This window comes from Artemia sp. Qi Xiang Cuo, chromosome 1 (genome assembly GCF_049724085.1).
Source record: "Artemia sp. Qi Xiang Cuo chromosome 1, ASM4972408v1, whole genome shotgun sequence".
Lineage (NCBI taxonomy): Eukaryota > Metazoa > Arthropoda > Branchiopoda > Anostraca > Artemiidae > Artemia > Artemia sp. Qi Xiang Cuo.
Window position 1 is genome coordinate 55830349 of NC_142794.1, and position 20910 is coordinate 55851258.

Consider the following 20910-nt stretch of genomic DNA (forward strand, 5'->3'; position numbering starts at 1 on the left):
TTCGGGGGAATGAGTGGCTGGGGGAGGGGGCTAGTTGCCCTCCGTTCACTTTCGACTATTAAAAAGGGTACTAGCCCTTCGAATTTCCAATCGAATGAGCCTGTTTTGAAGTTTCTACGACAACGCCTTCTATAAAAACCTTATACGGCCCCAGGGCATAACTTACAACCCTTGCCCTGATGGTTTTGGGGGATTTTCCTCCTCAAAAACATATTTTCTATCTGGAAATGAACTACTCTGAACAAAATGGCTATCTCAAAATTTAGATTGGATGTGTTTGGGGGAATGATGGGCATGGGGGGAGGGTTGTTGCCCTCCAATCACTTTTAACTATTAAAAAGGGCACTAGAACTCTCAAATTCCAATCGAATGAGCCCTTTTGAAGTTTTTACGACGACCCCTTCCATATGAAGTTCCCTGCTCTTAAGGAAAATTAATTCATAGTACATTGTGCCAACATCATTCTTATATGCCCTCAGTGCATAACTTAAAACCCTTGCCCCGAAGGTTTTGGGGGATTGTCCTCCTGAAAAAGATATTTTATATGTGGAAATCAACTACGATGAACAAAATGGCTATTTCAAAATTTTGATTGGATATGTTTGGGGGAATGATGGGCGTGGGGGGGGGCTAGTGGCCCTCCAATCACTTTCGACTATTAAAAAGGGCACTAGCCACTCCAATTTCCAATCGAATGAGCCCTTTTCGAGATTTCTGCGACAACTCCTTCAATACGAAGTGCCTGACTGAAGAAGAAAAAAAAACACATTGTGCACACACCGTTCTTTTCTTAGGCAGCGCTGGCGCGCTGCCTATGATATTGGAGATACACCCTCTTGACTAGCTGTACATAGGGTGCTTTGATTTAGTTGGACATGCCCCTCAACATTCCCTAAGAGTTTCAACTTGATATCCTTAGCTTTTGCTGATTTATTGCAGATACCCAATATGATAACCTGGATCAAATAGTGTCTTTTGATTTATTTTCGGCATCTCCCTCAATGCTTCCTGAAATTTTCAATTTAACGTCCTTAGCACTTCCTGAGACGTTCATATATGTTCTTGTTAAAAACAGGATATACATACTGTCTTTTGATTTAGTTCACACAGTCTTAACCTTCCCTTAACTTTCAACTTAATAGCCTTAGCTGTTCCTCAGATACTGCGGATATGAAATTTTTACCATAGATTTTACGGATATGAAATTTTCCAACCTTGATGCGCTTTGTGTCTATTGATTTAGTTCCCACAATATTGTCTGAAAGTTTCAAACTAATACCCTTAGTAGCTCATAAGATATTGCAGATACGCCCTTGTGAAAACCTGGATGAAAATTATATATTTTTATGTAGTTCCACATCCCTCGTCAATTTAATACCCTTAGACGTTTCTGATATGTTTCAGATACGCCTTTGTGAAAATCTGGATGAAAATTATATCTTTTGATGTAGTTCCGCATCTCGTCAACGTGCCTTCAAAGTATCAAGTTTATACCCTTAGCCATCCCTGAGATATTGAAGACACGTCCTTTTGACAACGAGGATGAATATAATGTCTTTTGATCTATTTCAACATCCCTCTGATCACTCCTTGAAACTTGCAATTTAATATCATTATCCGTTCCCGGGAACGGATATTGCAGACACGCCCTTTTGACAATCCGGAAGTACGGGGCATGTTATGTTTCAACATCCCTCTCAACGTTTGATAAAAATTTCAACTAAATATTCTTAGCCGTTCCCAAAATATATCACATATCTTTATTTGACAACCTAGATGTATGAATTGACTGAGGAGGATGAAAAACAACAAAGCACCAGGAACCTGCGGGATCACCGTAGAGCTGCTAAAATTCACAGGACCGACGATGCTACTATGGCTGCACATGCTGTTTTCCCTCGTTTGGACAACAGAACTGATTCCACAAGAATGGAAGGAAGGGATAATCCTCCCCCTATGGAAGCATAAAGGTAGTCAAAGTGATTGCTCGAACTACAGAGGAATCACCCCCCTGTCGATTCTCGGCAAATTATTTGCAATAGCTTTGATAGATAGAAGTACCCAGTTAATCCGTAAGTGTCGCCGGATTCAGCAAGCAGGTTTCATGCCGAACAGATCCATGACCAAGCAGATCTTCACCATACGCCAGGTCATCGAGAAAGCTCGTGAGTTCCAGCGTACAGCATACCTCGCCTTTGTTGACTTTAAAGCAACTTTTGACCCGGTCGACCGTGAGTCTCTTTGGCGGATTTTAGAACGAACAGGTCTCCTGGACAAATACTGCCGCCTGTTCAAGGCGCTCTACACTGGTACAAAAACTCCGTCCAGGTTAATGGTCGTCGAAGCTCACTGTTCGAAATAAATACCGGTGTACGGCAAGGTTGTGCTACTGCTCCTGAACTGTTCAACGCGGTGATTGATTATGTCATGGATCGAACGACGAACCAGCTCCCCTTCGGACTAAAGTATGGCGATAGAGTTTTAGCCGATTTCGACTTCGCTGATGATATTGCTCTCATATACACTTCTGCAGCTGAGCTCGAAGAAGCCCTTAACACACTGTCGGAAGAAGCCCTGAAAGTGGGACTACATATTAGCTGGCAGAAAACAAAAATAATGATCGCTGACTCCGCATGTAATACCGCCAACTCACCAGCATTCAACGTATCAGGGCACACCGTCGAGGTTGTCAAGTCTTTCACCTACCTTGGATCTGTCATCACGGAAAACGGCTCAGTCGAAACTAAAGTTCAGTCGCGCATCGGAAAAGCCGTATCAATTATGGCACGACTATGCCGTTCAGTGTGGTCAAAGCCCAACATCAGCCGAAAAACAAAAATGCGGATCTACAACACCACCGTAACCCAAGTCCTTCTCTACGGTGCTGAGACCTGGCCGGCTGCTGCTTCTGCTCGTGATGCCATAGACGTGGCCCAAACAAAATTCTTGAGAATTATTGAAGGGATCACATGGGACGACTTCGTCTCGGAAACCCGATTGCTGGCACTATCAGATCAGACCCCCAATTCTCGTCAGGTCGCTGCACGAACCCTACGGTGGTTCGGCCAGTTGGTCCGCATGCCAGCAGAAACACCCGCCAGCACTCTCTTCAATTTTGATTCCCCTGTGCAGGGGTGGAATCACCCCCACGGAAGGATCCGGTTCATATGGAGGGACAACCTCACCCAGTACCTCTCAATGATCGGCACTGATATACAAGAAGCAGTCACGCTTGCACAAGACCGTTCCGAATGGAGGCGAAGAGTCACGTGTCTCTCTACGCTGGACCACCAGCAGGAGTATTAAGTCAAGTAAGTCAAGTAAGCCAATGTATATAGTATTTTTTTTATTCTGTTCATCATCCTCCTCAACATTCCCTAAAAGTTCCAACTAGATATTGTATATATGCCCTTTTGACAACCTATTTCTATCAAAAGTTGAGAGGGATTTAGAACTAAGTCATAACACACCCTGTAATTTAGAGTTGTCAAAAGGGTGTGTATGCAATATCTCGAGAACAATGTTCAATTAAAATCAAGTAGTCGCGGACTTCAAGCCATGGCTAATTATAGAAAAAGCCAAGACAGATAGTCCGAGCTAATGAGATGGCAAACCTGGCATTTGCCCTTTTTTATGATTGTATAAAAATGATATCATTTCAGTTGTTGATAGTCAAGTCTATCATCCGTCCATACGTCATTCCTATGACGTACTCCGTCTTACGTCATTCCGTTGATTTTGAATTGAAATCAAGTAGTTGTGGACATCAAGCCATGACTAATTGTAGAAAACGCCAAGACAGATAGTCCGAGTGAGTGAGATGGCAAATCTGGCATAAGCCCTTTTTAACGGCTAAGGAACAGCGAAGGGTATTAAATTGACGAGGAATGTGGATCTGCATCAAAAAATACAATTTTCATCTGGTTTTCACAAGGGCGTATCTGCAATACCTTATGAACTACTAAGGGTATTAAGTTGGAACTTTCAGAGAATGTTTCTTTTTTATTTATTTATAACCTACAAAATACAATGGATAAACTTAGGAGTAAACAAAAAAAGAAGACAAATACGATTCTGTAAATAGCTTAACTCAATTCCAAAAATAGCCAAAGAGGGTGAAAAACACTATTACATCCAGATTTTCAAAATCTCAAATCTTAGCAATGACTATTGGTATTAAGTTGAAACTTTAAGGAGATGTTGGGAGGAATGATGAACTAAATAAGAGTACTCTGTGACTGTTTTGTAATTCCAATCTAATTTCATGTAGGGTGATAAGGGGTCATGGAGCGTTTCAGGCATGTTAAGCATTGCCCTAAAATCAATTTGGCTCTTAGAAAGAGCATCAGAGCTTGGAATTTGTAACTGAATGACTTTTCGCCAATTTTTTTTACAACCAATTGTTCTGTTGTGTTGGATTTGTTAGCTATAACTATATTTTTCCTTGCACAACTTTAGCATTAATATTAGGAAAACTAAAGTTTATTAACATTTATGGATATACAGTTCAATGTATATCCCCTCGTTTTTTTTTTAAGAAGAAGAAGGATTTACCTATAAAACGCATAATAAAAAAAAAAATTTTTCTACCTCTCCTAAAAAGCAAAGCTTGTCCAAGGGGAGGGGGCAGTAGAGAAAACGAAATTCTTAAAAATAAAAAGAAGACTCGGCCATCAACACCAATAACACCATCACCAGGTATGCTAAAAGTTCCAAACCTGGCAGTAGTAGAATTCCGAAAAGCTGCCAACACTTTAGCCGCACAACTTCTGTTTTGACAGCTTTGCTTTGTGCAAAAAGTATTTTTATATGTAAAATTGGCAGAACAGTAACAAATGTAACTCAGTATAGTTTGCAGTTAGAAATATTACTGAATGACAATTAACAATGTAAACTAATTCAGTGGCAAGGAAGATGCTAGCCATAAATATCATACTTTATAAGTTTATATGTACCATTTTATCAAAAATACTATATCATATCTACTCTAATACTGCTAGTGGAATATAGTAGTCAAAGTCTGAAGTATACCTTATATAGCTTACGTTATATTATTTAGAGAAGTACTTTACTTCTCTAAATGCGTGCTAAAGTCATTCTAATGTACTAATGGAATTTGATACCAATTTATAGGATTACCAATATCTTTGTCTTGAAGGACGTACTAGTATTCATAAAGTAGGTAGAACACGGGGCTGCCGGTCTACTACTTCACTAATGAGAGGAAATTTCCGTTTTTCAGCGCGATCAGTTGTGCGGAAGAAATGCCACTTCTTCCGTGAACCGAAGTTAACGTCCAAGGCCGCTTCAATAGATGGCTTACATGTTTTATTAATAAGGAGGCTTTGCCACTGGATAACAAACTCACTGTGAGAATTGGTGGAAGTAACACTACGGCCACAAGCACATGTGTCCACAATATTGCCCATAATCTCGACAGCAGATTCACATGACGTTTTGCACATACAGCACAATAAGAGGTGAAGAAATTCGAGGATTCCATCGTACAGTGCTGGCTGCTCAAAAAATAAATAAAGCTTTTACAACACACTAAGAGAGGAATGCTTAGGATCTGCATTTACGCTACAAATACGATCTAACCATGTTTTTGGCTGGTCGAGAACTGCACTTCATGACAAATTCTGAAAACCCTCTGAATTTGTAAGATCAACCAAGTGTCCAAGCTGATAAGATTTTCCGATCATCAATTCAACCGAACTGGTATCAAATATATTCCCCATAATTGCAGTCCATTCGTCAACTGGATTGTACCTATTTGTGGTAACAAAAAAGCGTGAACTGAGATTGTTCAATAGCTTGTCTAAGAAGCTGCAAAGTTTTCAGGAAGTTGCAGCAACTGCCTTTCAAGCCATTCCTGCAGAATTCCCCAACTCAGAAACCACATCGTTATCAATCACAGAACACGTTATTTGCAATATCAGGGGTTCCTAGCGTAAAACTACGGGAACTCCATGGTGTAAAAAACCAGTCGATAAGGAAGACGCTGCTTTTGAGAAGCAAGGAAGTAGCTGAGAATCAACTGGATCATCTGCTGACAGTTGTAACTTCGTTCTGGCGATGTCATCAATGTATTTGTTCAGTATATTCGTAATTTTCCATGGTAAGAACTCTACCTTTTGGAATGAAAGGGAAAGGCTAGATATAGTTTCGTAAATGTCAGTAATCCCTTCTAAACTTATTACAAAATTGGCATGCGAGATCTTATTCAAATAATCATCTTGATTATTGCTGAGTACGTAAAATATCAGGGGGTAATTGTCCCTGAAAATTTTAAAACTTATGCTGAGTATGTAGCAAGCCTAGTGGAGGAAAAGAACGATGACCTCTTGAAACTGACACCTTGTGTCTTGGTGAGGGTAATCATGGTTTCAAAACTTTTTCCATAACCCATCTTTTTGTTACCGGTGGATATGGTGTCACAAAGACCTGAGACCTACTGTGACGAGTTTAGGGCATCTCCATCAGCCAGTCCAACGCGATGTGCTGGATTCCAGTTAAATTTATACCAGGAAGAATCATAGAGACCAATAAGTGTCAAAAAAGGAGTTGGCCCATGAAGCGTGAAATATTGTCCATCCATTGCACCAAAAGCTGCTGCTTGATATCTTCTACCGTCAGAGAGTGATGCTTCAAAGCTTCAAGCAGAGCACGTGCGATGTCTAATTCTGTATGTTACTAACGACTGGCAAGTCCACAACGAAAGAATCAAGATGTCTAGTAAGGAAAGAAATCCGGGACGTTCGCCTATTCGGCGTCATCTTGTCGGCAATAATATCAAATGGTGGTTGCAGTTTAGTTGCGAGTAGATTTCTAATAAGACATCTTTGCAGTTGGGAGTCAATAAGTTTGGCAAAAATGGGAGTTAGACTAGCAACAAACATGCAACTGTGGTTCATTTCACCTATAGGAAGGCGTTTCAAGCTGTCAAGAGATAGTTTGCCTTCGTATTAGAGCTGGGGGCCATGACCCATCTAAGCTGTCGATAAGGATTCAGACCACAGATCAACCCCGTTCTGTGGTTTCTACACATAAGCTGATATACTTTAGACTTTTTGGCAGCGTCATCTAGCAAATTTTGCTTATGAGCTGACGATTCTTGATGCTGGACGATATTTGTCTTGAGATTCGGAACTCCCTAGGTTGGTAAGGTAAAATTGAGTAGGTAAAATTAGTGCCAATTGATACATTGTAAGTGATTGGATTAGTGTTGGTGCTAGTTAAACAATGTGTCCAAAAGTCAGTTTTTCGTCAAAAATTAGAAACTTGAACAGCTCGTCTAAAAGAGTCCCAAGTCTTGTCGTCGTTTTGGCACTATCAGTCAATATCGCCAAAGCTTTGGAATCGTTAGTACTACTAGGGTTGATATTTTCTAATACAGAGCTTGATGATGATGTTCATTTGTTCTGAAGCTTTTGTGGAATTCTGAGCTTTTGTCATACTTATAACTAAAGCTAGCTGGTCTGACTCTACGGTCACTGTACAGTTGGTGCCATCGGTTCTGGGTCCTTTCAGGGGATTGGCTGGTGTGGAGGGTCTAGGAGGATTAGAGATAACTATAGGGTTCACATTGGTAGGCTCTGGGGTGCTTAAAGACCTACTGACTGTTTCGTTATCATGTTTGTCTGGCTTTTAAATTTATTAATTTTTTGGATCAGGAAGTAAGTCAAGCACAGCCAATGAGCACTCAACTCCTGAAATTGGCGGTAGAATTGAACTAGGTACACTACAAGAATAAGTGACGGGAAATTTGGTGAAAGCACTAGCAATTGATTGTTCCCCATTTAATCTGAAAGGCTGATTAGGGTGCATGGGCGCCTATAGGCTGAACTTTAGAATGTGGGGGGGGCTTACCTGATCTAATCGGCACTTCGTTTTGAGTTTATAGGTATATCAAACTGACAATCCACAGTCATTTGCTTTTTTTTTTTAGTAAAACCTAAGTTATGTTCTGGTCTTGAGAAGGCATGGGGGTTGTCAGCCCTAGTAATGTTAATTTTTGCCCGTTGAGTTTGACTCGGCTATATTATAATTTCTGTTCCTTTTGAGTTTCATTTAATTGGTGATAGTGATTTGTGGTAGTTTTGCGCTTGAAAGACTATTTTATTTTATTTTTGCCCATTTTTTACTTAATAGAACTCTACTTTTCTCTGAAAACTTATTCGGTGGAAAAAGTTTTTTTAATTAATGCAAATGTATGACACCATGATTCAGCCATGGGGGGGCTGGCCCCCCCTTATGGGCGCTTATCTTAGTTTTTTTCTTTGCAATATGGTTTTTGACCGTGTCGTACCAGCCGGATACCTTGCACAACCCGCATTCTACAAGGTGCTTTGAAGCTGGATGCATGTCTTACTAAAAGCAAAAAAGAAGTGGTTAGTAAAGCTGTAAATGTGTTAGATTGCAATTCAATGGTCTGTAAGGGAAACAAAACAAGGTCTTTGACGGGAACCAGTACTCTAGATCAGCTTCAGTATTTATGGATAGACATACCAGTGACATAAGAACCCCGGAATCAATTGGGTGAATTTTGGTAAACGGTTCAATAATAATTCCTGGACTTTAACTGGGTCCTCAGTACAGCAATTGTCAACGAAAGAACATCATGCATAAAATTGGCGTCTTAAGTATTTCAAACAGAGCTTTTTGAAAATTTACCCCCCCCCCCCCTTTTTCTCAGATATTAAGATTCAAGTTCAAGTTCAAGTTCCATTTATTTCCATAAATAACAATAACAAAAACAATATCCCAAAGGGCTCAATGGCCCGTTATTTGGGAAACGACACAGAATAAATGACTAATATTAAAACTTGGCATAAAAAATACTAAACAGCGTTTAACTTAAAAATCTATAAGGAAAAGAAGTCAACTCACCGACAGTCCACACGAAACAGCGACCCTCCTATCACCCGACAATAAAAAAATAAATCAAAAATGAAAAATTCTCTACATCATCGAGGATCCAACGCCAACAAAAAAACAATACAACAACTATAAACTAATTAATATTTAGCTTTAATAAGAAACTTTTCATCTGTCTGTTAAAGGAGCCAAGTGTTTGTAACTGACGAATCTCAGCAGGAACCAAGTTCCAAGCACGTCCCACAGTCACGACCAGACCAAAGTCTGAACGAACCGAGGGAGTAGCCGGAATCATAACATCCTCCCTGTTTCGAACTGCGTAAAAATTTACTTCCCCTACTGGCTTAAGTAGTCCAGAAAAACAAAATGGGAGATCTCCGTGGAAGAATTGATATGCCAACGAAGCTAGAGATATAACATAAATATCTCTAATCTTAAGGAGATTAACAGGAGAGTGAGTAGTCGACTGGAGAACTGTTACCGCTTTCTCATGAAGAATATGAACAGGAGCAAGTACAGAAGAAAATGTAGACATCCACACAGAAGAACAGTAACATATATAAGGGAAAATGAGAGAGAAATATAAAAGACGGAGTATAGGAAAAGGAAATAAACGCTTTAATTTACGGATGATTCCAAGTCCACGGGAAATTTTCACTCTTATTACTTGAACGTGCAACTTAAACGATAAATTTTCATCCAAAAGAACTCCCAGGAATACAATACCTATCTTCGAATTTGACTTTACCTTTATCATAAGCAGCCTATCGAGTTACTTTTTCAAGTTGAATTTACGGGAACTAATTTAATTGATTTTTTCTGGGTTTTGCTGTTGTCAGGAAGAGAGAAATCACCTGGTAAAAAAAAAATATATAAAAAACGAAAACAGCTCTTTTTTGTTTTGTAGTTGCCCATTTTTGAGTTTTGGTTCCTGTTGGGTCAAGTTACTTACAGTTCATTATATTCGAACTGTTTGATCAATCATCTAACACAGATATCAGGTTGCAGAGTAAGAAATACGACAGCTTCACATAAGAAATTCGGCTCTGAAGTATAGACGCTCCGAAAAGCGGATGAAGATTTACTAGATGTTTCCCAGATAAATTGCCTACGGATTGTTCTGGGTACGTGGCTGACTAACTGTATTTCAAACAGTAGTTTTTACGAAAAGTGTGGTTCAATCCTGCTTTCTAGGGCTATAATGAGAGAAAGGTTGAGATGGCTAGGGCACGTTCTGCAGATGAAGGATGACAGATCTCCGAAGATTCTCCTTTTTGGCCTACCATCTAGGGCTATCTAGGCCATCTAAGGCGGAAAGAAGGTCGTCCGTTTTTGGGGTGGGAGGATGTAATAAAGAAAGATTCAAAGGAAATAGGAACTTCCTGGGAGGGTGTAAAGAGGCAGGCTTTGAATAGATTTGGATAGAGGAGGAGCGTGCATAGCTGGGTTTGCCTCAGGCGGCTTGGCGCTGTGGTGAGTTAATAGTAGTAGTAGTAGAGTAAGAAATAAAGACCAACCGTTTGTAAACAAAAAATAAGTCTGAAAATAATATAAAACTTCACATGAAAACAATCTGGATATAATAACCGAATTTTTACTTTTGGCTATAATATAGGCTATAATTTTTTACGGATCATATTTTAGGGTTGCTTCCGTTTTAATCACCTAGTCCCCGAATCTGAATATAATCTATAACTTATACCCTCATTAAGAGGGGAGGAAGGGGAGGGGGCTTCAATTTTATAGTAAGAAGATTATATTTAGGAAAAGTTTTGAATGGCAAATTCAATTCTACCATAATTCCTTTAATTCTATTGTTTTATCTCAGGATTAGCCTTCATACAGGTTAATAATTGCTCAAGCATTAGAAGAAACAAATTTATTTAAACATATAAACATATAAAAATTTTTTAAACAAATTTCCAATGTCCTAATTTGAGCAGAATATCTATTCTGTAAAGAAATTCATTCACTTACCAAGCAGCTTTCCCAGACCCTAAAAAGATCCTAAACTACAGTTGAACCACTCAATCAAGTATGGACGTCCACCAAAAATATTGCAGGGGGGAGGGTACCAGAATAACAATGGTAAGGGAAGGAGGAGGAGGGAAATATACTTGAAGATAAAAGGTTCTATGCGAAATTAAATGCTCAAGGAAAACAGAAAAGTACTTAAATTGTACATACCGAATGAAGCAAAATTCAACAAATTTTTAAATGGTGAAGATTCCTGGCAAAAAGATCAATTCCTTTAGTGGGCATTGAGACACTGAATTCTGTCTCAGACTCTGTCCAAGTTTCCCACTCAGAATGGTTGACAGTCCAAGGTATGTTCAGAAATAGGAAATTCACAATCATAATTGTCACCTAAATAGGCGTTTTCAGTTCTTAAAATGTTGCTCGATAGTTCCTATTTTCAGCTTACAACCATTCTGAGCGGGAAACTTAGATAGAGTCTGAGACAGAAACCAGCGTCTGAACGCCCACTTAATTTCTCACACATTCAATTATTATGTATTTAAGATTAATATATTATTCCAAAAACCTAGAGTAAAAGAAAATTAAACAAACTAAATTGCAGAAAATAAGAGAAAAAGATATTATCTTAAAGGGTTCATTTAGTTTCTGAGTAAAACGACAGATATATTTTGTGGATGAAGGATGACATATTTCCGAAGATTGTCCTTTTCGGACAACCATCTAGGGCTAAAAAGAAAGCATGTTGTCCGTGGTTGCGGTGGGAGGATGTAATAAAGAAAGATTTAAAGGAAATTGGAACTTCCTGGAAGAGAGTAAAGAGGCAGGCTTCAAACAGATTTGGATGAAGGAGGAGCGTTCATAGCTGTTTTTACCTCAGGCGGCTTGGCGCTGTGGTGAGTTAATAGTAGTAGTAGTAGAGTAAGAAATAAAGACCAACCGTTTGTAAAAAATAAGTCTGAAAATAATATAAAACTTCACATGAAAACAATCTGGATATAATAACCGAATTTTTACTTTCAGCTATAATATACAATTTTTCATGAATCACGTTTTGGGGTTGTTTCCACTTTAATCACCTACTCCCCGAATTTAAATATAATATATAGCTTATTGTCTCATTAAGAGGGACGAAGGGGAGGGGGGCTTCAATTTTTACAGTAAGAAAATCATTTTTAGGACAAATTTTGAATGGCAAATTCAATTCTACCATAACATTTTTTAATTCTATTGTTTTTATCTCAGGATTAGCCTTCATAAAGGTTAATAGTTGCTCAAGCATTAAAAGTTGTGGAGGTAGGCCTAGGTATTCAAAGAAAATTCCAATGCCTTGATTTAAGCAGAATATCTGTTCCGTAAAATTTCATTCACTTACTAACCAGCTTTCTTAGACCGTAAAATGATGCTAAACTGCAGTTGAACCACTCAATCAAGCATGGATACCCGCCAAACATATTGCAGGGGGAGGGTACCGGAATAGCAATGGTGAGGGGAGGAGGAGGAGGGAAATATATATGAAGATAAAAGGTTATATGCAAAATAAAATTCTCAAGGAAAACAGAAAAGAACTTAATTTTTACATACTAAATGAAGCAAGATTTAACAAATTGTAAACGGTGAAGATTCCTGGCAAAAAAAAAATCAATTCCTTTAATCCATCCACCATCCAGTTTTTATGTATTTAAGATTAATATATTATTCCCAAAACCTAGAGTAGAAGAAAATCAAACCCAAACTAAATTGCAGAAAAAAAGAAACAAAGATATCATCTTAAAGGGTCCATTTAATTTCTGAGTAAAACGACGGTTATACTTTGAAAGAGCATTAAAAAAATGTCTCGAGTGGTATGTTCATCTAATTTATTGCTCAGTAATGAACATATCTCCAAATTTATTCATGAAATCCAATCTTTATTATGAAATCTTTGCATAGGTACCATGCTTTGATTTTATAATGGTCATATAAAATATCCCTTTTAATCTAACTCTCTTATATTTTCAAACTTCGAAAGTTAAACAGAATAGAAAAATAAAACAAAATTAAAACTCACGGTCCAACTGTAAAAAATAACCCTCTTTGCATCGATGCTCAGGATTGAACTGAACGTAAGCGTGTTCAAATGAAATTCTTTACCACAAGTCACAAGAGAATCTTTAATGAAATGGTATAATCTTGTAAACATTATGCTTTTACTAGCATGGGACGAAAGGTCAGTAATTCAATGATCTATGTCGGGTTTTTGATGTGTAGTAAATAATTGAGACAAAATCTTTGGAAAGTAGTAAAAATAATGTCAAGTTAAGTGATTGTGATTGTTACTAGGAGTAGATAGTCACTAGTTATAACTCACTTGGAGTGGCAACCCTGAACGAAAGGGGCTTTTTGGGAACCGGTCGTTTTTTAGAATAAAGAGATTTTTGAGGTAATTCCCAAAAATTCGGGGTTAGTGGAAGCACTGATGTTTTCAGACAAAATCAGCCAACAAATTTAACTAGGTCATGAAAACTGCCAAGTAGCATTGCTGCTATGCTACCCCACTTTTTGCACGGCGGGTCATCACAGTACACAATAAATATAAAAAAACATCATTACTCTACTTTTTCTCTGGGAACTTCATATCATCAAAATCTCTGTAATAAAGAATGAATCAAAACTCAATTCTACAAACAGCAGTTTCCTAATTGTTTTTCTAGTTACATGTAGGTCTCCAATAATCTAAATATGGCTTGTTAAGCTGTTTCACTCCGCTATAAAAAGGAGAAAACATGAACGGGGAGAAATGCCTCTAGGTACACGAAAGTCAGCACTACCCCTTGTATCGTGAGAATGAACAGTAGACGTATTGCACAATAAAAAAATGAGGCTGAATATCCTTCTGCAATCCAAAAATAAACCACAATACATAACATTCATGAAGGCCTGCAGCCAGCAAAATATTCTCAACACGGTTTTCTCATGAAGAGGAATCATTTAGGTGGACATAATGGTTACGATTACTTAGAAAAACTTCTGAAAAATTTGACGCTTTTCCCTCAGAGGATACACCTCACAATTTATAAGTAGTAGTTCATGGTCCATCGTGTCGAGAGCTTTCAACAGATCTTAAAATACAGCACCAACTTTAAAATCTTATCTAATGCATCATTAATAACAGTTGTCAAATAAATCATCGCCTGTTCCGATGTCTTTTTTCTACGGAACCCAAATTGTGTCTCTACCAGTAACTCATGATCCTCCAAAAAACTCATCATTCTAGTACCAAAATATTTCTCTAATACACTTGAAATAATAAGTAAGACAGATATCGGTCTATAATTTCCTGGGTCACTTTGACTACCACTCTTCTGAAATAGGCTTATAGGGGCAACTTAAAACAATCTGAGAATTCTCCTTGACGAAGACACTCATTAATTAGTTCACATAAAACTTGAGATATGAGAGGGAAAATAAATTTGAGTGTTTTTAAAGTAATATGATAACTACCAGATACGCAACCCATAAATAGTCTTTTTTAATTTCATCAACTGTTACAAGTCTAAGGTGAAAGGCTACACCAATCGGGTCCCTCGGTAAAGACTCGTACGTACGTTGGATCATCACTACCAGGTACAACTGACATTGCTAGATTCGGACCAATATTCGAAAAATAACTCTGAAATTCATTATATATATCATTTTCCAACTTTGAAGTCTCTCCCAATGCACTAATTAATTCATCAGGGGCAGTATTTATTTTTAACCAATCACTTCTCTTATTAATCCCCAAGTTTCCTTCCGCCTCCTTTAACTTTTTTCTCAAAATAGTTTTTTTTAATTTCTTAAAATTGTGTTGAACTATTCGATAAGATTTCAGTTTCCATAAGCTTCATATAATTCCTTATTTTCCTGTGTCAGGTTAATTGTTTCAACTCTAAACAATTTGTCTCTAACATTTATCTGCTTCAATTCATAGAAGTAATCCATGGTCTTCTACTTGAATAATTTCTATTAAATTTTCTTACGTGAGGCTCATCAAATTCCGCAACTTTTCATTAAAAAAAACTCCACTTTGCATCGGAACTTCACCTAGAACCCCATACCAATCTTTCTTTTCAATAGACATATTATTTTCAGTTTTATGATCGCAGTTTCGCTGATCACTGAAATTCTTCGTCATTTCTTGCCTTTAACCTCCTTTGCCGCAGCTCTGAAGCTAGTTGAAACTCCAAAGCGGTATGACACATCGTCGGTAAGGGCCCTAGGAAAACTCAAAGGAACATTAGAAAGGATATTATCCAGAAGCTTTGCTGATGTTCCTGTAATTCTTGTCGGGATGTTTATGCAAAGATACAAATGACTGGCTTATAAGGTTATTATTAAAGTCCCGCATAATAAAACATGACATAGAGTTAATCGGGAGTATCATTAATTGTTCTTCAATTAGGTCCATAAAATCATAGAGCAGGCTCAGTGCAGGTCTATATACTATAACAATATAAAAATTCAGTTTCTTTCTTGTAACTGGCAGAACACAGGACGCGCAAACCTTCACTCTATATTTTGTTAGGTCTTCTCTTATTAAAACCTTTTACTCAGACTGGATTTAAGCTGCAAGGCCTCCGTGTTAGTAACACTCTCGATTCCTTGTATATACACTGAAACTTCAGCTGTAATTGAAGCTGGAACTTCATGGTTAATGTTTATAAAATGAAATACAGTTTCAGTCAATTTTTGAAGTGACGCATATGTTTATAGTTTAATTTTGAATGTCTATCTATTCTACTGATTTAACTTAACTGATCTATTGTAAAATAGCTCAGTTTTTCTATTCTTAGGATATAATGGTAACACAATGTGATGGTAATAATGGTAATGCGGTGTAATAGCTTTTTTACGCTTTTCCATCCCTTTCAGAGGCAACGCTTTGGTGTTGCCTGTAGTAAAGAGCCCTAAGGCTTTAATGTATCCTTTTTTTTCCAGAGCCACTTCATATGGAAGGCGTGGTAGTATAAACTTCGGAGGGGGCTCATTTGATTTGTAATTGAAAGCTCTTGTGCACTTTTCAAGAGTCAATAGTAATTAGGGGGTAAACAGCCCTCCCTCCCACGCTCTTTTTTCCCTCAAAAGCAATCGATCAAAATTTTGATATGACCATTTTGTTCAAAATATCCAAAAGTATGAGTAACTATGCCTTCGGACTGGATATAACCCCCCACAGCCCCTGGGGCAAGTTCTGTAAGTTATGCAAGCAGCCTATTATTTACATATGAGGTATAGTATTGGGAAAAGGGGGCATTTTTGGTCCTGAGTCTCGATAAAGGCTTAGGCTTTTTAGGTGAAACTTTCACGATATGTTGAGGGGGATGTCGAACAAAATAAAAACATACTATGTGCTTGCTGGTTGTCAGCCTCCTTTCCGGGGCCTTTTTAGCATTCCTTCTCCAATAGACGTCCGGTCAATATTTTGAGAGGACCGTTTTGTTCAAAATAATGTAATGACTAAACAAATATACCTCCGCAGGTTACAAGACCCCCCACAGAACCTGGGGCAAGGGCTTTAAGTTATGGAAATGTGTCTATTATTTATATTCAAGGTGCATTATTGAGAAAGGAGAGTATTTTTGATTCCGGGTCTCCAAAAACGCTGAGGGTATTAAGTCGAAACCTTCAGGAAACGTTGGGAGATGTAGAACAGAAAAAAAACACTATGTGCATGCTGGCTGTCAAAAAGGCGTATCGGCAAGATCTAAGGAACGGCTAAGGGTATCGAGTTGATACTTTCAGGGTATGTTTCGGGGGTGCTGGAAAGTGATCAGAGGGCAAAAACCCTCCCCATGGCCTTTTTTAGATGTTCTCTCTCCTCACTGATCGAAATTACGGAATAGCAATTTCGTTCGTAACAGTTAAAAGGTCTAATAACTATCACTTTGGGGATGTCTTGACCCCACCAGGGGCGCACCTAAAGGTAGTGAGAGGGGGACTCCCCCCAAAGATCTAAGGTGTCAGCGTAAAGCGCCGACACCTTGGAATTCAGCTTATGTTTTTAGTTTAATTTAGCTTATATGTCCGCATTTGTCAGCACACTGGATGACTTAGCCGGCCCATTCATTAAATCCCCCTCCAAACTCGAAACCCTAGATACAGTCCTGGACCCTGCAACTCACGGGACAAGTATAATAATTATGCAGTCTGCCTATTGTTTACATACAGGATTTATTATTCGAAAAAGAGACTATGCTTAGTCCTGGGTGTGGCTGCGGATACTTAGTTGAAACTTCAGGGAACGTTGAGGGGAATGTTGAATTGAATAAAAAGGCACTAGATGTATCCATGTTATCAAAATGGCGTATCTTCGATATCGTGGCAACAGTTAAGGGTATTAACTTGAATCTTTTAGGGCTACTACTACTACTACTACTGTGACTGCAACCATGACTACTTGTGACTGCAATCATGACTATTTGTGACTGTGACTGCGATTATTGAAACTGTGCCTATTTTTGACTTTGATTGAAAATATTTAAGTCCAGGATGATTGGAGAGCAGCCACCCCTCCTCAAACACCCTTCTTAGCTGCCCTCCCCTCAAAGACTTTTGATGGAAAATTTGGAGTTAGTTATTTTGCTCAAAATAGTTTAAAGTTCAAATAACTTTGCCACTAGCGATAGTATTACCCCTCAAAGCCCCTGGGGCAAGGGCTTTCAGTTATGAAAGTTGCCCATTGTTTACATATAGTGTTTCTTGCTTAGAAAGGGGGAGGGGATTGTGTTCCTCCCTTCAAGGTTTAGTGTATCAAGGTGAAACTTTCAGGAAATGCTTATGGCGGGGTGTAGAACAAAATCAAAACATAGTATGCGTATGCTGATTGTCAAAAGGGCGTATCAGCAATATATAAGGATCAACTGAGAATATTATTTTGAAACTTGTAGGGTATGTTGAAGAGGATGCTGAAAAGTGATCAGAGGGTAACCAATAACTCTTTTCATTAACCTTGCATTTTATTGCATAAATGAGGAATGGCCTTGGTAATTAAGTAGAAAAGTCTAGTGAATACTTAGGGGATGTTGACCTGAATCAAATGACTCGTATGTGAATGGAGGTTTAAGTTGAAATTTTCAAAGAATTTTGAGGAAGGTGTTCCTCCAAATCAAAAGACACTAAGTGCATCCAGGTTATCAAAAGGAGTTTCTGGGCGTATCTATGTTGTTCTCAGGAACAGCAGGGGGTTTTAAGTTGAAACATTCAGGCACTTCTAAGGGGATGTTAAACTAAATCAGAAGGTTTTATTTACATCCAGTTTGTAAAAATATCATATATTTAATATATCAAGAACAGTTAAGTGTCATCAAGTAGAAGCTCTCAGATAATATTGAAGGAGACGTTGAACTTAGTCAAAGACACTTTTATGCATTTCAATTATCAAAAGGGCGTATTTGCAAGGTCTCAGGAACGGCTAATGGTGCTTAGTTGAAACTGTCAAGGAATGTTGAAGGTGATCTTGAGGTAAATGTTGAACAAAATATAATTTGTGCTTCCTGGTTGTTTTATGGTATGCGCAATATCTCAGGTAAGGGAAGTGTTTTAAGTCAAAATTTTCTGGGAATGTTGAACGAATATTGAAATAAATAAAAAAATACAATAAATCAAAATAATTATATCGACTAACATCAAAGACAACACTCAGATCATTTTATGCAACTTTGAAATGCAAATTGAATCCCAATTTTAATTCTCATGTCGAAAATCTGAAAATTGGAAATGTTAGATGATGTTAACTAATATTAAAATGTTGCATGAAGAAAAAAATAAACAAAAATAAATTTTAAAAAAGCCTGGAAAAGAAATTTTCCATATAAAAGTAAAGAGCCATTGAAAACTTAAGACAAACACAAATAAATTCATACAATAATTCAAGCTTAAATCGACTGGAAGTTACTGTCAATGAATAATTGAAACCCAAAATGTACTGAAATAAAAATAAATAGTCATATCAAAAATAAAGGTAACAGGTACTGATAGAGAGGAATAACTAATGCCAAAACGAGTAAAAATTAAAATGAGTGCTCTGGTAAAACTTAAAACGAGCAGAAATTACTACTCACATGAGCTTGGCCACTCCCTCCGCCTCGTCTTAACCGTAAACCTGCTAAAATCTTTCGTGTTATTTGTGCTTTACTGAAAACAAGGTTTGAATTTCGTAATTATAACAATGAAAAAAAAAATATAGTTAAATAAAATCTCGAAATGAATTTCTGAGAATTACAGGAATAAATATCATTTTATATATTCGTTCATTTCATTTTCATTTGTTCTTTAAAGTTATTATGATTATTATTGTTACTTTACTTTTTATTTTTTGTCGATGATTCGAAAAATTGAAGCACATTGTTAAAAATACAAATAGTATTCAATAAACGCAAATGATACAATAGACTTTAGAAGGGTTACGGATAGGAAGGGGGGGGGGCAGTAGCCAAACTCCTGTGTGTAATAGTTTCTGTTCGTTTTATGTTTGACATAAGCATTCATTTTAATTGTTACTCGTTTTAATTCTTCTACATCAGTACCTGCTACCTTTATATTTGATAAGATTTTATTTTAATATTTGTTCGTTTTGGATAGCATATTTTCATCGACAGTAATTTCTGGTCGTTTAAAGCTTGAACTATTATAGGACTTTATGCGTGTTCATCTTAAATTTTAAAATAGTCTACTTCTCTTTGAGAAACTTCTTTTTAAGAAAGTTTGTTTTAATAAATTCCTAGATATTTTGTTCTCCAATTTTTTTTTTGTAATTATTTTGCCTATTTTGTTCTCAAGCTTTTCGTAAAATCTGATCAGAATATGATTATTAGTTCTGTTGGATGTTTAAGACTACTGTTTAGTTAACCATTTTTAGTTTTTGTGACCTCACGTAAACATCTGAGGATTTATGTTTTGGTTTTAACTTAAAACAACTATTAATTTATGGGAAAATCTTTGTTGATCCAGCATTGATCATTTTATCTAAGCTCTATGAAAAAGATCCTTCAGCAGAAATGTTGGTTTGTCTTCCCCTAACTAACTTGTTAAGTTTTCATTTTTGATTTTAGTGAATCAGTGAAATGACCCTGTAATTTTTTAGGTCAACGACGTCATGACTTCCTCATACTCTGAGATTTTTGATGACGACTTGTCACCGGGAAGCTCTATTATTGAATCCTTAACAGAGCATGATGACAGGCAACTTGGGTCAACTGAAACTCTTGCAAACCTAGCGGCACATGGAACTGTCACTACAAAAGGAGATCTAGTCTGTTTTGTTGCCAAAAATCTAGAAGAGAAGATTAGAATGTCTAGTCCATCCGACGAAATTCCTACAGGTGAAAAGACAAACATCTAACTAAAGTTTTTTTCATGACTTATATGCTTAGCTATAATACTGCCGAAAGAAACGAATCTTCATCTACTTACTCAGCCGTCTCATCACCGACTTTTATAATGCTGCAGGTAACATCGCTTCCTCTAAAGTACTTCTCCTCATTTTTATTTGAGTAAAAATAGAAGATAAATCATATCCTAAAGTCTGTCCAATTATAAATCCTGACAACTGCCTTGTCATAATATTAAGGGGGATATATACTTCTTAGATCTAGGATTCCAGTTGAGGCATGAAAGCACCTTATTTTTGAAGACTGAAACCTACGTTTCTTAAAGTGATCCAACAATAGTAATAAAATCATATATGTTTTCAGCGTTTTCGTCTGAAATGTCTATAATTCACAAGTTATTTGACGCATACATTTTAGGTATAGGATTCCGGTTGAAGCATGAATGTACCTTATTTCTCAAGACTGAAACCTAAGTTTTGCTGAAGGTGATACACATGCCTACTTTACTGTTTGAAATTTGATTAGGAGAAGGTGCTGGAGGTCCACAGGCACATTTTGATTCTCCAATTTTACAGACCGGAAATCCTTCATTGATTTTTCTTAAAACGAGGCGCATAATATCTATTCCTCTGCTATAAAATTGGCTGTGGGACTGAAGATGTTCGAGGGACCACTGACCTTCTTTGGTTCCCTAATCACTGAA

General features: G+C 37.4%; 1 protein-coding gene across 1 annotated transcript in view; it reads left to right on the forward strand.

Moving 5' to 3' along the window:
- The first annotated feature begins 2616 nt into the window (after window positions 1-2616).
- BORCS6 (BLOC-1 related complex subunit 6) overlaps window positions 2617-20910 on the forward strand; it is a 150198-nt gene continuing 131904 nt past the window's right edge. The window contains exons 1-3 of the mRNA XM_089091057.1: window positions 2617-3068; window positions 3221-3311; window positions 19961-20198. Of these exons, the coding sequence (XP_088947183.1) occupies window positions 2617-3068; window positions 3221-3311; window positions 19961-20198 (781 nt within the window). The remainder of the gene's footprint in view (window positions 3069-3220; window positions 3312-19960; window positions 20199-20910) is intronic.